Below are 19,069 nucleotides of genomic sequence, written 5' to 3' on the forward strand. Positions count from 1 at the left end.
GTCCACGATATCGTATAGCACACATGCAACGCTACCCTCTGATATTCGATATTTTGAAGATTTTAGGGACATTATTCACCGTAGTTGTTTCAAATTTTGTATTTAGAATTCGTAATGGGTACTACAGCCTATGACAAAACGTATTCAGGTTTATGTTTTCGTATATTTCTAATGATTTTAGCGACATTATTCACTGGACTGTTCCAAATTTCGTATTTGAAGTTCGTAATGGGTACTACAGCCTATGACAAAAAATTCGTAAGCAGGTATACGTCTTTGTATAGTCCCCATATAACGGTTTTCATTTAAGAGGTAGTTTTCGGATTTTTGTTTTTAATTTTTCCAAGTTCCTTCCAATTGGTGGAGGGTATTAAAAGTTCGGCCCGGTCGAACATAGCTGCTTTTTGACTAGTTTTTTTTTTCTTAAAAATTTATCTTCGAATGGAGTGGGTAGAAAGGGTCAAAAATTGTGGGTAAGGATCAAATCATCGCTGGTGTGTTTTGTATTTTTTGAGAGTTTAATTGTTCAATATTTTGGCCAATTGTTGGGGGGATACAAGAAGGAGTGAAATCGTTTCATTATCTCATCCCAACAAATATTAAGTTGTTCAGGGTTTGAACGTAATCGGATACTCTTTTTGCTTTTGTGTGTGAGTGAGCCGATATTGCCCATATCCGAACTCGATATAAGTTTGGTAAAATATTACGAAAGACCAAATTTCGACGAAATCAGACGGAAGATCCGATCGACTCCAAATGTAATGAGACAGATTTCTTCCGAAGATATTTAGTGTTTAAACCGCTATGGGACTCCTTATGGAGTCTGTAGCCACATGGCTGAGGGTGTAAAAAAATAGTTTTTTTTCTAAACTCATAGGTGCATATATGTTTATTCTTATTTATTTTATTTATAATTAAACTTACCTGTTTTTTGATGGCTGGGGCTATATTCAGTTTCCGATCCCTCAGTACAACGCATTCGCCCTGTTGATGATGGATTTGCAATGGGTGGTAGTGTCGTAGTGGTGGTAGTGGCGACGGCAGCATCGAAACGACCAAAAGGAGAGAATAGCGAACAGAAAACGAAAGAGAATTCAAATTAATAACACATTCGATCTGTGGCAAAAGGCAAACATTTATTCAAAAAAGAAACTGGGTGCTTTTCTTTCACAAAATCTCTGGGTAAGTATGAACCATAAAACTGAACGGAAACTGGTAATTAAGTACAGAAAACCAACCAAATCGGTAACATCGGTTTATGTTTTAAGAAAAAAAGTAAAAAAAAAAAAAAAAAAAACGCAACACAAATAAAATCAAAACTAAATTTTTTACAACGTTTTATTTTTTATTTTTTTTTGTTTTGGTTTGTGGCAACGTTTCTATTTTATCCAAAGTGATTGGGTGTTGAGGAACGCAAGAAAGAAAGAAAAAACCTCAACAAACGTTTTAACGGTAAATTTGGTAAAGGTTAAACGTTAACGATAACAGAACTGTAAATAAAAGAAAAGATGAACGAACGAACGAACGAACGAACGAATACAACGCTTTTGCTTTCAAATATTATTAAATTGCTTTTTGCTCTGTAGTTTATTTTTTTTTTTTTAATTTTCACTAAATGGTGAAGGGTAAGAATTGCAGTAATTATTTTTAAACGAAAAAAAATACATAACGAACGAACGAACCAACCAACGAACAGCAATTGCAACTTGGAAAAACTCTCTTTCGGCTTATCTCAATTGGAACGATAAATAACAAAAAGTAACGAGAACGCAACACAACATATTTTTTCTGTACACATTTCAAGCCAACATTTTTTTTTTTAAATTTTGTTTTAAAAACTTCATATACAAAACGTTTTCGCTTAAGATATTTGTTTTTTGTTTTTCTTTAAAATGTAATAAATTTTTAATAATATAAACTGGTGTTAAAGTAAATGGTTATCAAATTAATAAAGTAAACAATAGTTAGTTAAAAACTCAAAAGAGAATTGAATAAAATAGATTTTGCTCTAGGAAAAAGTTAAAAATAATATTATTTTCGTATTCAGCATTTGTTCTACATTTCATTCTGGGCAGGGTGGAAGTCTAAATAAAATCTACGGTGGTTCTAATGCATTTTTAGCAACAAAAAAAAAAAAAGAAGAAAAAGGATAGCAAAGGATACTATATGAAGAAATGAATTTTGTAACTCACTAAAATACCAGCATAATTTGCAAGAAAGTTTCTTTTGATACCCTCCACCATACTATGGAGGGCATATTAATTTTGTCATTCGGTTTGTAACTCCTCGAAATAATCATGTCAGAACCAACAAAGTATATATATATATATACATATATATTTTTGATCAGCGTAAAATTCTAAGACAATTTAGCCATGTCCGTCTGTCTTTCTGTCCGCCTGTCTGTCTGTTCGTCTGTTCGTCTGTCTGTTGTAATCACGCTATCTTTCGAAAAAATTGAGATAGAAGGCTAAAATTTTGCACACATGTTTATTTTTCCAGTAGGCAGGTTAAGTTCGTAAATGGGTCATGTAGGTCCACGTTTTCATATAGTCCCCATATAACGGTACCTCCCGATATTCGGTATTTTGATGATTTTAGCGACATTATTCACCGCAATTGTTTCAAATTTGGTATTTGAAATTCGAAATGGATACTATAGCCTAAGGCAGAAAATCGTCTGTGCAGGTATACGTCTGCCTATAGCCCCCATATAACGGTACCTCCCAATATTCGGTATTTTTATGATTTAGCGTCATTATTCACCATAGTAGTTTCAAATTACGTATTTAGAGTTCGTAATGGAGACTACAGTCTGTGACACAAAAATTGTCTATGCAGGTCCAGGTCTTCGTATAGACCCCATATATCAGTACCTCCCTATATTCGGTATTTTGACGATTTTAGGTACAATACTCACTGAATTTGTTTGAGATGTCGTATTTGAAGTTGGTAATGGAAGCTACAACCTGTGACAGAAAATTGTCTATGTAGGTCCAGGTCTTCGTATAGACCCCATATATCAGTACCTCCCTATATTCGGTATTTTGACGATTTTAGGTACATTATTCACCGTTTATTTCAAGTTTCGAATTTGAATAATAATAGTAATGACTTGTGACAAATAATGCCTATGTAGGTACACGTCATACAGACCCTAATAGACTTTTTGGCGAATGCTATCTTTTTCGAAAATTTCCAAATTCGTTCTAAATAGTGTAGGGTATTCAAAGTTCGGCCCGGCCGAACTTACTGCTTTTTTTACTTGTTTTAATTTCCTAAATCCTGGTGTCTAATAATTTTTATACCCTATACCACTAGGTGGTCAGGGTATTATGTCTTTGTGCATTTGTTTGTAACAGGCAAAACGGAAACGAGATAGACCCATAGTTCCTTTTGATGATGTGCATAGAATCACATTTTGAGTCGATTTATGCATGTCCGTCCGTCCGTCCGTATGTCCATGTATTTTTGTAAACAAAGTACAGTTCGCATTTTGGCCCAATGACGAACCCTATTGAAATTGGAGATAATCGGCAAAAATTTAGATATAGCTCCCATGTATATCTTCGTCCGATTTGCCTTTTATTGTGCACCAAACGTGTAATATCAGCCCGAATAGTATGGAATTTTGCACATACAACCAAATTGGGCCTGAAAATAAGTATGCCAATCGATTTGATCGAAATCGGTTCAGATATAGTATAGCTCCCATATATACTGTTCATCCGATTTGTTATATTTGTGTTCCACAGCCGTAATATGCACTCCGTAACAACGATATTCAAGGAAATATATCAAATACAGCTCAGAAAAATCATTGCCAAATTTTATCGAGATCGGTTCCGATTTGGATATAGCTCCCACATATATATTTATCTGATTTCAATTAATTTTGAAAATTTCGGCATATTTGGTCCTTTGAACTTTAAATTATATATATAATCATAGCGTGTATGATTGAATTCTCCCATAAAAACTTTTAATTGTTATGTGGAGCTCTACTAAATTAGCAAAGTGATGTAGGGTATCATAAAGTCGGCCCCGTCCGACTTTCGGACTATCTTTACTGGTTAAAACTAAAGTTTTCATCATTTCAATTCCAGGGAATTTCCCACTCAAAGCCACATTTAAGAGAATAAAAGCAACTCTTTTTAAATTACGGGGAAATCCAGCAAATTCTGAAATTAGAACTAACAAGTGAAAAAGCAGCTAAGTTCGGTCGGTCCGAATTTTTAATACCCTCCACTATTTTGAAGGAACTTGAAAATTTTCCAAAAAAAAGAAGTAAATTTGTATCGGTCGGGTTTACCGACAGATGTATACCCCCAGCCTTGAGTTATGATTATTCAAACTGTTGGCCCTTTATGGGGGAGATTCCAAAGCAGCTGGCCAATATTGACCAATTCGTATCTGACCCAAGACTGATAAAAATATTACAACGTGCCAGATTTTGACCATATCGACTACTTCCTATACTTTATATGAGGTATATGCAATTTTTTGGAAAATGTGGATATATACCTGAGGTAACAGATATAGACGAATGAAGTGTTCCACACGCATACTTCATCGAATACAGATAAAAATATTGGTTGCAATTTTATGCGATATCATAAATTTCGATATATCACATATTAATAGCAGATTTCTGGTGACCCTTTGTGGGCGAGGTACTAGAAGGCGTTGGCAGAAATATATCATCTTCACAACAGACCTTGTGTTAGCAAAAATGTTTGTATGTGTGAAATTTGAAGAGAGTTGGATGCTTATTTCGCATTCTTTAAGCGTCTTGTTTTTCAACATCTTGAACCCTTTGTGTGGGAGGTATCAGAAGTAGTGCACCGATATATTCCATCTTCACAGCACATATTGTCTTAGTAGAAATAATGGGATGTGTGAATTTTTTCTTTGAAAATTTCGGAGTTCTGTGGGGTGGTACGAGAAGGAGTGGACCGATATTGCCCATCTCAGAACTCGATCTAAGTTTGATAATAATATTAAATCGGATACTCCTGTCGAGAATTATCGTGCGCACCAGTCAAACAGACAGACGCTTCAAAGTTATGGCGTTGCCAGATGGGTCCGTCGAATATGGGCAACCCTGTATGTGAGGTAGGTAGCAAAAGAAATGGCCCGATCTCTATCATCTTTATAACAGATCTTGAGTTGATGGAAATATTGAGATGTACCAAGTCTAAATGGAATTGGAGGTTAATTTCGTGTTTTATGAGCTTCATGAATATTCTAAATTTTGACGCTTTATGGGGAAGGTACCCGAAGGAGTGGACCTTTATATTCCATATTCACACCAGACCGTGGGCTAATAAAACTATTGTGAGGTGTGTAATTTGAAGACAAACGGACGCCTACATCACATTTTTTGATTATTCCAAATTTTGACCGTTTGAGTCCATCTCCGAACTCGATCTAAGTTTGACAATAATATTACGATGTACCAATTTTGGAGGTCATAATTCGTGCCAAAGGTGACCAATTCGAACATATCTAAACTTATTCTAAAATTTGTTGCTGTTTCCAACATTTTATGCTTTCATTCAATAAAATTAAAAAAAAATATATAAAAAGTATTGCTTTGACTTTGTTGCAGTTTTTTATCTTACCCTGTATATATTCTTCTGAATATCATATTCCTTTTATTTAAATAATTTAATTTCCATTCTCAACTCAAAACTGTAGTTTATCATGGGTTGGCATAAATAATGAGAACTTAAAAAAGAAAACGAAATAATTGCACTTTGCAAAACGGAAAACGAGTAATTAAATGACATCACAAAGGAAATACAAGTGAAAGCAAAACCAAAAGACATTTTCCTGGAAGTGGGTTGGGTGCTTGAGAAACTAGTCCGCAAAAAGAATTTTCAACAAAACTGATTTTCGACAACTGCAGGTTGCTTCCAACAGCTACACTTAATGAACTATTAATTAGTAGATACGGTAAATATTCTTTTTTCTTTTTTTTATATTTTAACTCAAAGACGACGAAGTGGTCCCGTTGCCCGCAATGAGGCAAAGCCAAGCGTACTTCTTGAATGCCACAAAGAGGCGGTGGGCAGGAATAACATAATGAACGTAAGGTGAAAGTTACCTCGGTAAAGGATAAAGAGAAGTACAGAAAATAAGGAACAAATTATGCTAAAGTTTTTGAAAAATATAAACTTAAAGGAACAAAAAAAAAATGACACTGCAGGATATAGAGGCATAAAAGAGAATAGAAAAGTTATTTTTTGCAAAACATTTTTTGTTTTCGTAATGGGCCGGAAAATATATTTTTTCATATACTTCCATACTCTGTCCATACTACTCTTCCATAGTCCATTAATAAGATTAAGGACAATATTAAAATTTCCACATGGGGGGCCTTTGGATTATAAAAACTGAGAATTCAACAATGGTTACCCATAGTCCCTTTGTCAGGTAGATAATAAAGCCATATAAAAATACGTTAAACCATGAGTGGCAGAGTTATTTTTATGACACATACATCTTTGTATTTTTTTTAGCTGAAAAGGATGGCAGGAAAAAAACATCGAACAATTTTTTCCTTAAAATAAATTTCTCAGAAAAAAATTCTCAGCGCAAGGCAACTAAAAGTACTTAATTGATAATCAAATCTGCATAAATCCGATTAAAATATATTTTCGTTTTCCCTCACAATAAAATACAGTGAGAGGAGGGACACTGTTATATTACCCCACCTACAATTAAACAAGTTAAAAAGTGTGAGTCGGTTAAGCCGACAGATGTATACCCTCAGCCAATGTTCGATTATTTAAAAATATTTTGACTTGTATTATGATTATTCAAATTGTTGACCCTCTATGGAGTAGGTTGGGCCAATGTTGTCCATTTCGTATCGGTCCTAAATAAATATGATATAAGTATTGCGACATGCCAGGTTTGGGCTATATTGGTTACTTCCTTCACTTTATATGAGATTTTGGATCATTTTTGAAAAATGTAAAATTTTTGTGAGAGGTCCCAGATACAGTCGACCGAATCAATTTTCATATTTCATCTAAAACAGATAAAAATTTTGGTATGGGCACAATTACAAGAAAATCGAACATTTATTCGAACATCCCAGCTTTCTGGTTGAGAGAAATATTTAGTTGCAAAGAATCGCTGACTTGTTTCTCATGTTATGACAGATAAAAGTATTGAAAATTGTGACCCTTTGTGGTTGAGGTACCAGAAGGGGTTTCACGAAAGAACTTTCTTTAAAAAAAACCTGTCTCAGCTTCCTGAGCCTCAGTCTCTTTAGAATTTTTTCTGATTAGAAAAAAAATCAGCTTCAGTTTTCTAAGGGTTTTTTCTCTGTAGAAAAAAAATCAGTTTCACTCTTCTGAGAATTGTAACCCTTTGTGGTTGGGGTACCAGAAGGGGTCCGCAGACATGTATCATTTTCACAGCAGATCTTGCGTTAGTAAAAATGTTCGTATGTGTGAAATTTGAAAAGAGTTGGATACTTATTTCGTTTTCTTTGAGCGTTTTGTTTTTCAAAATCTTGAACCCTATGTGGAGGAGGTACCAGAAGAAATGGTCCGATCTCTACCATGTTTATAACAAGTCTTGTGTTGATGGAAATATCTGAATGCAATCGGATATTAACGTCGCGTTTCATGGATATTAAAAATGTTGACACTTTGAAGTGGAGGTACGAGAAGAAATAGACCGATATATCCCATCGTCACAGCAGATCTTGTGTTAGTAGAAATAATGGGATGCGTGAAATATAAAGAGAAGCGGATTTTTATTTCGGATTTTATATTCGTTTTGATTATTTAAAACTTTGACCCTTTGAGGAGAGGTACCAGAAGGAATGATCCGATCTCTACCATTTTTGTAACAGATCTTGTGTTGAATGAAATATTGAGATGTGTCAAATCTGAATGGTATCGGATGTTAATTTCGCGTTTTATAAGCTTCATGGATATTCAAAATGTTGACCCTTTGTGGGGGAGGTACCAGAAGGAGTGGACCGATTCGGCGTGAAGATGGAATATATCTTCACACCAGACCTTGGGATAATAAAAATGTTGTGATCTGTGTAATAAGGAAAAATCAGACTATTAAATCACATTTTATAAGAGTTATAATTATTGAAAAGTTTGACCCCTTGTGGGTGAGGTACTTCATTAAGTGGATCAATATTCTCTATTTTCGCAGCTTGGCATCAGTGCCAATATTAGGATTTGTAAAGTTGGAACATAATCGGATCATCCTTTTTCTTTTTGTGCAGTAAAATATTTTCTTTGAAAATTTTGACCTTTTGTGGGGGAGGTACCAGAAGGAGTGGACCGATATTGCCGAGCCCCGAACTCGATTTAAGTTTGATAATAATACAACGATGTACCAAGTGTGCACCAGCCAGACAGACAGACGGACATCGTTAGATCGACTCCAAATTTCCTGAAATGGAGTTGGTCCAAAGAGACCTAGGGTCAAAAACCGTTATTTCGACAAAGATACGTTTTGGCCGTATCAAATGCTATATACCCTCTCTCTAGCCATATGACTGAGGGTACAACAGACAATATTTTCATTAGAAAATGGTGATATTATAAAAACACAAGATGTTTAACGAACTTTTAAATTTCTTTCATCGAAATGAGGATATTTACTTTATGATTGATTATGCTACCCCAACTACCTTCAATCTATGTGAACTTCCAGGCGGCATAATATTCAAAATATTCTCCATCAACAAAAGGGATGACAGCAACATAATACATAAATAATGACTCACATAAAGCTCGTGTTCATTAAAAAATGACTCTTATGAAAAATAATGATAATCCAATGAAAAGTTTAACCATCAATGATGCCGCAGAAATATTACAGAGTCATTAGAAAATATCGCATTAATGTTGGGTGGTGGGGAATTCGTTATTGTTTTAAAACAATTTTAAAGATGGAAAGATAGTAGAGCAAGTTACAAATAGGATTCGTTTTCTTCGAAGCTTATTTAAAGGTGAGACACGTCCTTATGAACGAGCTGAGGGGAGTTTCTATAGCCGAGCTGAAAAGGAGATTTTTGTAGATAGATTTAAAGATCAGTCTCTATAGAAGAACTGAAAGTGGAGTCCTTATAGACGTGACATAAAAAGTCCTTATAGACGAACTGAAAGTAGTTCTTCGATGAGCTGAAGAGAGTCCTTATGGAGGTGCTGAAGGAAGGTTCATAGACGAGCTAATGGGAGTCTTTACAGGCGATGTGAAGAAAGTCCTCGCATAAAAAATATGTTGCTGGGAGACCTAAGATGAACTGATGGGAGTCCTTATAGACGACCTAAAGAAAGGGAAGTCCTTATAAATGATCTGAAAGGTATCCTTATAGATGACCTGAAATGAGTCCTTATAGGCGACATGAAGAGTTTCCTTCTAGTTCACTCAAGGGTTTCCTCATAGATAGCTGAAGGAGTCTTTATAGATGAATTAAAGCGAAAGGCCTTGCAGACGAATTAAGTGGGGAGTCCTTGCAGGAGGGGTGTTTAGAGACGAATTCAAAGCAAAATCATTATACACGCGCTGAAGGGGGTCCTTAGACAATCTGAAAGGAGTTTTTATAGATGAACTAGTAGGGTGAGTCCTTACAATGAACTTAAAGAGGAAGTCCTTGAATCAGAAGGAATAAAACTCTGGAAAAAAAGAAGACGACTATACCTGATGATATACCAATGTGCTGGTTTACCAATGTGCTGGTTTAGTAGAGGTACCCGCAACAAATAATCGTTCATGTTGGCAATTTATTTGAAGTAAATAAAAACAAGAAAATCAAATAACTGTTTCAATATCTGAACCGATTTTCACCATCGTTAGCAGATTTGCTTCTAGGCTAAATTCGGTAGTATGTAACAAAATCCATACTGATTTTACAAATTTGGTGCGCAATAAACGTGAAATCGGATGAAGACATATAAAAGAGCAGTGAAATAATTCTATGAACTCTATGATGAAATAACTGAGGCTATAATCTTGAGGGCCAGTCTTGGCGCGCAGGCGTGTGATAAGGGTGTTTTTTTTTTTTTTTTGGAAATTCGTACTAAATGGTTACGGAAAGTACTAAAATATACTAAAAATGTCGTACTTTGTTTTGGAAAAACAGAATGAGATAGATCTGATATTTGGGATGAGAGTTAAAGATGGAGTGCATCATACTTCCAAAATGGTACCATTTGGTATTATGGATTTGGTATAGATAGAGCTAAAACCTTGAAATTTGGTATGCGAATCAAGGTTGGAAAGTAAGTTTGATATACTAAGGTGGTTTTGAAAATATGTACATTGCGAACTGTACTAAATTTTGTTTTATGGTAAAGTTATGAAGCTGGAATTTTGAAATTTGGTACTGGCTCCCCGTGGGTTGTTTGTTTTGTGACAAAGAAGAGATTTTTGAAATGCGTACTACAAGGGCACTAAATGGTACTATATTTAGTAATATTTGGCACTGGGTGAACAGATAGTGCTTGAAACCTAAAATTTGATATTAAGATCGCTGTTCATGTGTAGCCTTGACATATGGAGGTGGTTTTGGAAATGTATACGATAATTGCACGAAAAGTACTAAGTGGTACTAGATTTAGTATTGTGTGAAGGAATAGAGCTGAAATATTGAAATTTGAAATAGATGTCACTGTTGGTATCTGTGGTTAAGATATGGAGCTGGTTTTGGAAACATGTCCCATAATTGTACTAAATGGTACTAAAATTGGTTTAGAGTAAACTTATGGGGTTGGAAGTTTAAAAAGTTGGTATTGGGCTCACTGTTGGTAGTTTTTTTTTTTTTTTTTTTTTTTTTTGATAAAGAAGAGGTTTTGGAAATGGGTACTACAAGGTCACGAAAAGTACTAAATAGTACTATATTTGGTACAATTTGGTATTGGGGGAAAAGATAGTGCTTGAAATCTGAAATTTGGTATTAGGGTCGCTTTTCATGTGAAGCCTTGACATATGGAGGTGGTTTTTGGAAATGTGTACTATAATTGTACGAAAAGTACTGAATAATACTATATTTGGTATTAGGTGAGGGGATAGAGCTGAAATCCTCAAATTTGATATTGAGATCTCTGTTGGTATCTGGAATTGAGATATGGAGGTGTTTTTGGAAATGTGTACTATAATTTTACGAAAAGTACTAAATGGTACAAATTTTTGTCTTGCTTGAAGGAATAGAGCTGAAATCCTGAAATTTGATATCTAGAATACAGATGGTATCTGTGATTGAGATTAAGCGGTAGTTTGGAAATGCGCCCTATATTTGCGAAAAGTACTAAATGGTACAAAACTTGTTATTAGGTGAAGGGATAGGGCTGGTGAATTAAAATTTGATGTTGAGGTCTCTGTTAGTATCTAGAATTGAGATATGGAGGTGGTTGTGGAAATGTGTACTATAATTGTACGAAAGATACTAAATAGTAGTAAATTTGATATTGGTACTATAGTTGTTCGACAAGTACTAAATTGAACTATAATTTTTATTTGGTGAAGGGATAGAGCTGAAATCCGTGAAATTTTATTTTGCAATAATTGGTGGAGTCTAGGATTGAGATATTGAACTGTAGTTGTACGAAAAGTACTAAATGGTACTAAATTTGATATTGGGTGAATGCATAGAGCTGAAATCCAGAAATTTGATATTGAGGTGTCTGTTGATATCTGGTGTTGAGATCTGGTAGTGGTGTTGGAAATGCGAAATTTTACTAAATTTGGTATTGGGTAAAGGAAGGGAAAAAGCTCAAAGTCTCACGATGATCACCAATATAGGGTTACCCATATTCGACGGACCTTTGTGCCCTTTGGGCCCATTCCAATCGACGAGGCTTGTCCGCAGGCAACATTCTTTGCGTCAATTGAATTTTGTACGGGAACAAATGCAAATCAATGCGAATAATCCGTTGTAAAGTGGACCGAGCCATGCCCAACTGCGGAGAACGGCGTTTTTGGGATGTTCTTGGGGACCTCTCAACACTGGCTCGTACGGCAGCGATATTCTCGGCCGATCGCCTTGGTCGACTTTTATATGGCCTCTTCGGATTAGAAAGGGCCTTACCAGTCGAAAATTTTTCGTATAAACGCTTAATGGTGTTCTTAGAAGGCCCCCTTCTCACATTTTTTAATATTTTAAAAGCACGTTGATGCTTTAAAAGCCTGGGCAACCCTGTATATTTTATTCCGAAAAATAATTAGTTATCAAATATCATGTTTCATCGGGATAATACAAAAATTAAATACCCTACTAAAATTGCTATCGGATTTACAACATGATTTAAACAGAGAAATTACCCAGAAAGTTGTAAAAATATTTCGATAGATAATAGAAGGTGCATTTTCAAGCTATATTTTTTTAACCAAAATTTTCTGGCCCTTGATGAAAATTTACTAATGTTTGTATATCCCACATATATTTCGATATTTTACTAATGGACCAATATACTTTATATTTTTCTAATATCCAGTAACTATTTACCACAGCAGCACAATGAAATTTTAATTAAATAATGCAAGTCAAACGATAATTACATCTAATTAATTATTGCACATTACAAAAGCAATATTCTGTATTCTAATAACACTGGCTAAGAGCGTTTTGAGTTAGTTGTTAATAATTACAAAATTAACACCCACAGACACAATCGAAGCGCTGAATGAATTTCAACAAACGCTCATCACTTGACAAAATCCGATTATGAACACCACACACAACGTATTTCCACAGATGTGGAACCCAAAATTGTGGCACTCGGAGATGTGCTGAGAAAGTAAGTGGGCGGTTTTCAAATGTGACACAATCTACTTTTGTGGTGGGTGTTATTAGAAATGTGTACAGCCTGTTTTTGGGAAAACGTTGAGAATTGCAATATCTTTCTAATTAATTATAGTTTTGTTACCCACATCGAAATCTTGTTTAGGGATTGACAGTAGATTTACTATTCACATGGAATCTTAGGTAGAATAGAAAGAAATGCTATTTCTAATTTGGTTTTTGTTATAATATTCAAATTTTACAATGGGCGTATGTGGAATGATTGTTTTGTTAATTGCATCTGTTTCACGAAGCAGTGAAAGCTGAACTACTGAACAATAATTTTAAATGTCAATTGCATTTTTATTAGGATTTATCAAATTGAGTAGGCATTTCATGAAGGCTATGATTAGTATTTGTTACATTTGTCTATGAGATACCACATGGAGTGGCTCGACCATATCTTTATGCGATTGAAGGCTAAATACAGTTACAGGGTGAGATAAAAGAATTGCAACCAACTTCAGGCTGCTGTCATTTCTAAACCACTTGTCCGACATCTGTTAAAATTATTCCAGTGACAGCTCATTATATTGTTTACAAGCGTACAAAAGCATTTTGGTGAGAATTCTCCAGAAAAAAAGTTATTGGTGATGGTATTCAAGCGTGATAATGTGATTTCTTTATATTTGGCTGGAAAACCACAGGTTTTCGTTAGAGCACTCGTTAGAGCACTCCAGCATTTAAATGTGAATAAAGCTTTTGTGTCTCGTACCATCGCTCGTTGCCGTGATACTGGTAGCGTAGCCCGACGTCAAGGAAGTGGACGGAAGAAAACAACTACATCAACAGAAATGGTAAGAAAAGTAAAGAAGCGACTTTATCGGCAAATATTGAAAAATGAGCTCGGGTTAAAGCCATTGAAATTCCAAAAAGTGCAAGAACTTACACCGCAACTAGAAGAAAACGATGAGAAAACATTCGTTGTCCAGCTGTTTGCAAACAATCAAAATGATCGTGTTTACTTGCCAAAGAGGTCAGCTGAAAATGTGCACCGGTTGGTCACCAGAACTCAAGCACAGGCCATGCTGTTGGTGTGGACCGCCATAACACCCGATGGTCGCTCTCCGATCATATTAATCGACCGTGGTATCAGAATTAATGCCAAATATGATCGTGAAAATATTCTGAATAAGCCTTGGGCACGCAAACATTTTGGCCGCAGACCTTGGACATTCCAACAGGACTCAGCACCATCGCATTCGGCACGCGCCACTCAAGAATGGTTACAAAATGAGGTTCCTCGCTTCATTTCCAGCGCACAATGGCCACCAAAATCTCTGGATACCAATCCGTTGGACTATTGTGTCTGGAGTATTTTGGGAAGCAAGGTTGGCACTAAAAAAAAAAAACCAAAGTGTCGTTCACCTCACGCAAGCGCTTCGCCGGGAATGGGCCAAAATGCCACAGAGCAACATTCAGGTAGCGTTTGACGGTTTCATTGGCCGTTTGAAGGCCATAGTTCGTGCCAAAGGTGACCAATTCGAACAAATGTATGTCTGTCTGTCTGTTGTAATCACGCTAACTGTCGAGCGAATTGAGATAGAAGGCTAACAGTTTGCAAAGTTATATTCGATATTTGGTTGATTTTAGCGACATTATTCACCGGAGTTGTTTCAAATTTCGTATTTAAAGTTCGGAATCGGTTCTAAAGTCTATGGCAGAAAATTACTTATGCAAGTCCATGTCTTCGTATAGCACCCATGTAACGGTTTCATTTAAGCGATATTTTCCGTTTTTGTTTTTTTGAAAAATTTAGCATTTTTGTGTGGCAGGTATCCAGAAATTGTCAATCTCCGAACTGAATGAAAGTTTGTTACAATTATGTAGTAGGGGGAAGTCTTTCAAATAAATACAATTTTTAGATATTTGTAAAGCACTTTGCTGGAAAATCTCTTTCTGCTACTGAACATTCTGGATAAATAACTCCGCTCAGAAATATTCTGACGATTTGCTATTTTCTAGTTATACCGTCAGCAATATGGCAACAGAAGGTATATGTCATTTGATACGGCCAAAACGTGCCTCATCGAAATTACGGTTTTAGACCCAAGGCCTCTTTTTGTATTAAACCCTTTTCAGAACATTTGGAGTCGATCTAGGGGTCCGTCTGGCTGGCTGGTGCGCACGATAAGTCTCGAAGGGAGTATTCGATTAGGTCCAAACTTGGTATATCGAAATATTATTATCAAATCTAAATCGTTTAACTCCTTCTGGTATATCCCCCACATTTTTACTGAAAATTATTTACTCTTTAGAACCAGTATCATCAAATTTTGTTCAAACTTTGCAAATCCTAATATTTTTATCAGTGCTACTCAGGGCCACTCCATCAAGTACCTCCCCTTCAAAAAGCGGTCAAAATTTTTAAAAACCAACATGCTCACAAACGGTGAAATGAACATACGATCCCTTTTAAACTTGGCACATCCAAATATTTATACCAACACAAAATCTAGTCTGTACCGATCTAGTTTATAGTTCAGTACACCAGTTCCTAAAAGTATGAGTGATTTCATAAATATCATGCATTTCATAACACTCATACGGAGAGTTTTCATCCAAACCAGTGTACGTAACTAGATAAGGAACTTTTTCGTTCGATCGAACTTGATTGACACACCTCTACTAGTGGTACAACCCCCCCCCCACTAGGGGTTACAATTTTGAATAATAATAATATCTCTTATTGTCCTCAAATAATGCAGATCCCAATGTTTCTACCAACATAAGATCTAGTATAAAGATGGTAGAGATAGGACTAAAGGGTAAGAAAGTGCTAAAATGTTCTAAAAATTTAATACTTTGTATTGGACAAACGGAATGATTTTTTGGAAATTCGAACTGTAAGGATACGAAAAATTCTTAGCTGGTACTTTTAACAATGTTAACTAACTTTTTTTAATAAAAATCATTAAAATAAATACAATTATCGAAAAATTTAATACATAAGATTAATACAATAGAACATATAAATTGAAATCAGCAACCCCGACAAATATACCAATATTATTGTTCACTGTTCGAAAACTAGTATATCTGGGGATAAGGTAATAGCACCTAATGAAAGGTTTCTCTCGGGGCTTCCAAAAAATAAAAATCCATATTCAAAATCAATTTCCAATATCGAAAAATGTTCGGCTTTTTGAAAATTTAAAGTATACAGTGATACCCATTGTGCGAAATTAAATTCGGAAACGACAGGAACTAGACACTAAATGAGCGGGATATCTTTCCGATCGATAGTTTTGCGAAATCAATTCTTTTCAGTTTCAGTTGGTAGAATAAAAATAAAACCAAACAAAATTAAAATAATGCAATAATGCAGTTTTGTAAACTAGTTTTGTAATTCCTTGGTTCCTTTTCGGCTAAATTCCATTCTATACAAAGACGCACACAAACACACACACACAAATAAAAATTTTTGCTAATTAAATAATTAACAACGTTAATTGTAATGTGAAAACAACTGTTAAACGCACTGTAAACGATTTTCTTGCTTGGCTAAATTTTCAAATGAGTGTTGCAGTTTCTCTAGAGTTAAGTATTGAAAGAGAACGAGAACAGAATGCTGGTAGTAAGTGGGTGGTAGTAATCGAATTTGAAACAAGAAAGAAAAAAAATAAACGTAATATTAAAATCATTTGAAACCAAAATACATAAAAGTAAATATTTGCATATTAAAATTGAAAAAAAAAATATGTATCAAAAGAAAATACGAACTCAACGGAACGGAACTGAACGCAACGTTAAATTTTGTAAAAAGAAAAAAAATTGAAATATGAAAGAATATATATATAAAAAAAGAAACAATATGTAAAAAGAAACAACGTAACGTATAACAAAAAAAAAAAAACGTTTTGAAAAAGTTAACGTGAACGTGTAACGAAAACGCAATGTTTTGAGTTATTGCTTGGTTTTAAGAAAAATTACTAATTACGTTACGGAAAGACTAACTGCTGTTGTCGTTGCCGTCGTCATCATCATCATCATCTTCTTCATCGTCGTCGTTGTCATCGTTGACATCTTCTTCATTTTCTCCGCAATAGTTCATGAGAACTAGTTACCGTTACAAGAGAGAGAGATAGAGAGATACAGATAAGTAGCTCTCAATCTCAATTTTTAAATACAAACACACACACATGCGCTCACGTCCATTGGCTCTTCTTGTAATTAGTCGTCACGTAGAAAAGTTACGTTACGTAAACAATGAAACGTAGCAAGAGAGAAAAAACACGTTTTCATTCAAACTTCGTTTTATTGTTTGAACCATTCAAGTTACGGCCTAAGACAAAAATATAATGACAGCGGCGTGTGTGGGTATTGGCAAATGGGAATTTGGATTAAAAACAAAAATAAAGTAAATAAAAAATGAAAAAAGAAGGATTAATTTTTATGGTTTAAAATCGTTGATTTGTTGTTGTTGTTTTGCATTCTTTATACAAATGAAAAATACAAATATTTATTTTGAAAAACAAAGAAGATACTCTAAATGAGGACAGCCTTTCCACACGAAAAAAATAATAATAATTAAACAAAATTTTTTGGATTTTATTTTTGTGTCGCACTAACAATCATCTATTTTATGATGCAAAAAGCAATGGTTGTTATTGGGTGGATAGACAGAATTCGGGACAGGAATAGCAGGTTACCTCAATGAAAAGGGGGCAAATGGGAGGTGTGTGAAGAAAAAAAAGTAAAAAAACTGAAAGCGCTTTCAATGAATGTGAGCACAGAAAAAAAAAAAAACAAAAATGAAATGTTGCAAAAAAACTTACATCCGTTTGCAGCCTTTGTGCCTCCTGTTCGGTTTCGAAGGTTACAAAACCATAACCTTTACTGACACCAGCTCGATCGACAATTATTTTTGTTGATTTCACATTGCCATAGGCGGAAAAAACGCGACACAAATCGGATTCCGTTGTGTCGCCGCTGAAACGAGAGAAAAAAAAAAATGGAAATTGCATTAATTTCTGTAAAAGCATGGGAATATTGATATGAATATTCGTTGGAAAAACGCCACACACAAACAAAGGGCTATGTCATTCAATTCCAATTACAAGTTATTTTTGTACAATTTTTATTCCCATTCAATATAGAATATTCTTTACAAAAAGATTTTTATTTGTGGAAAATTATATTTTCAAACTTTTTTTAAATTTATTTTCACACTTTTTTATTCGAAAAAAAAAAAAAATATTAATGTGATAAATTCATGGAGACTCGAACACTGTTAGCGTTTAGTATGGAGGGTATATTAAGTTTCTCATTCCGTTTGAAACTCATGGAAATATACATTTTCGACCCTAAATATTCAAGATCGGCATAAAATTTTATGTCGATTTAGCGATGTATGTCTGTCTGTAGAAATCACTCTAGATTCAGAACGAAACAAAAAACTAAAATTTCCATTAAATCGTGAATGTTTTAACCCCGGCGAAATCACAAATACCATTAAAATGTCTTTTTTTGTATCCGAAAACGTGGTCCTCTATTGCCAATTGTTTGTCAGAGAAGGTGGAGCCTGTAACGAACTCCAAATAACAATACCTATAAAAAATAATAAAAATTCTACGGACCTAAGACCTATGTCATTTCGTTCGGAATCTAGAGTGTTATCCACAGACGAACAGACATAGCTAAATCGACATAGAATTTTAAGCTGATCCAAAATATAAGTACATTGTAGGATTTGAAATGCTTATTTCGAGGAGTTATAAACGGAATGGCCAACTTAATATGCCCTCCATACTACGTATGGTGGAGGGTATAAAAACATCAAGAATGGGATTAAGCCTAACTGCTTAGAAAATATTATACACTGAAATTATTAAAAAACAAGTTATCAAGTTATCAATCGATTTTGCCGACAGACTAATACCCTCAGCCATTGTTCGATTATTTAAATGTATTTTGACATCTGCTATGAGTATTCAAACTCTTGACCCTCTATGGAGTGGGTTCTGAAGAATTGGGCCAAAATTGTCCATTTCATCTCGGACCTAAATAACTACGGCATAAATATTGGGACGTACCAGATTTTGGTCCATATTGGTAACTTCATCATAAAATCCATATTCATCCCAAGTTTCTGGCTGAGGGAAATATTTAGATGTACCAAGTGTGAATGGAATCGGAATCGCGTTTTATGAACTTCATGGTCATTCAAAATTGTAAGCCTTTATGGGGGGGGGGGGGGGGGGGGGGGTATACCAGAAGGTGTGGACCGATATAGTCCATATT

At 34.9% G+C, this 19,069-nt stretch overlaps 1 protein-coding gene across 8 annotated transcripts in view; it reads right to left on the reverse strand.

Annotated features, from left to right (window-relative positions):
- The window catches only part of LOC101897560 (protein boule), a 222,018-nt gene that overhangs the window by 41,090 nt on the left and 161,859 nt on the right, over positions 1-19,069 (reverse strand). For 7 of the 8 annotated variants that reach the window (XM_020035171.2, XM_059131776.1, XM_011292330.3 and 4 more), the window contains 2 exons: positions 17,605-17,758; positions 925-984 (listed from right to left, as the gene is read on the reverse strand). In XM_020035171.2, the coding sequence (XP_019890730.1) occupies positions 925-984; positions 17,605-17,758 (214 nt within the window). Of the gene's footprint in view, positions 1-924; positions 985-16,766; positions 16,851-17,604; positions 17,759-19,069 lie in introns of those variants that run through there. The other variant, XM_059131777.1, reaches the window with a different exon arrangement.

The sequence above is a fragment of the Musca domestica genome, unplaced genomic scaffold, assembly GCF_030504385.1.
Source record: "Musca domestica strain aabys unplaced genomic scaffold, Musca_domestica.polishedcontigs.V.1.1 9, whole genome shotgun sequence".
Taxonomy (NCBI): domain Eukaryota; kingdom Metazoa; phylum Arthropoda; class Insecta; order Diptera; family Muscidae; genus Musca; species Musca domestica.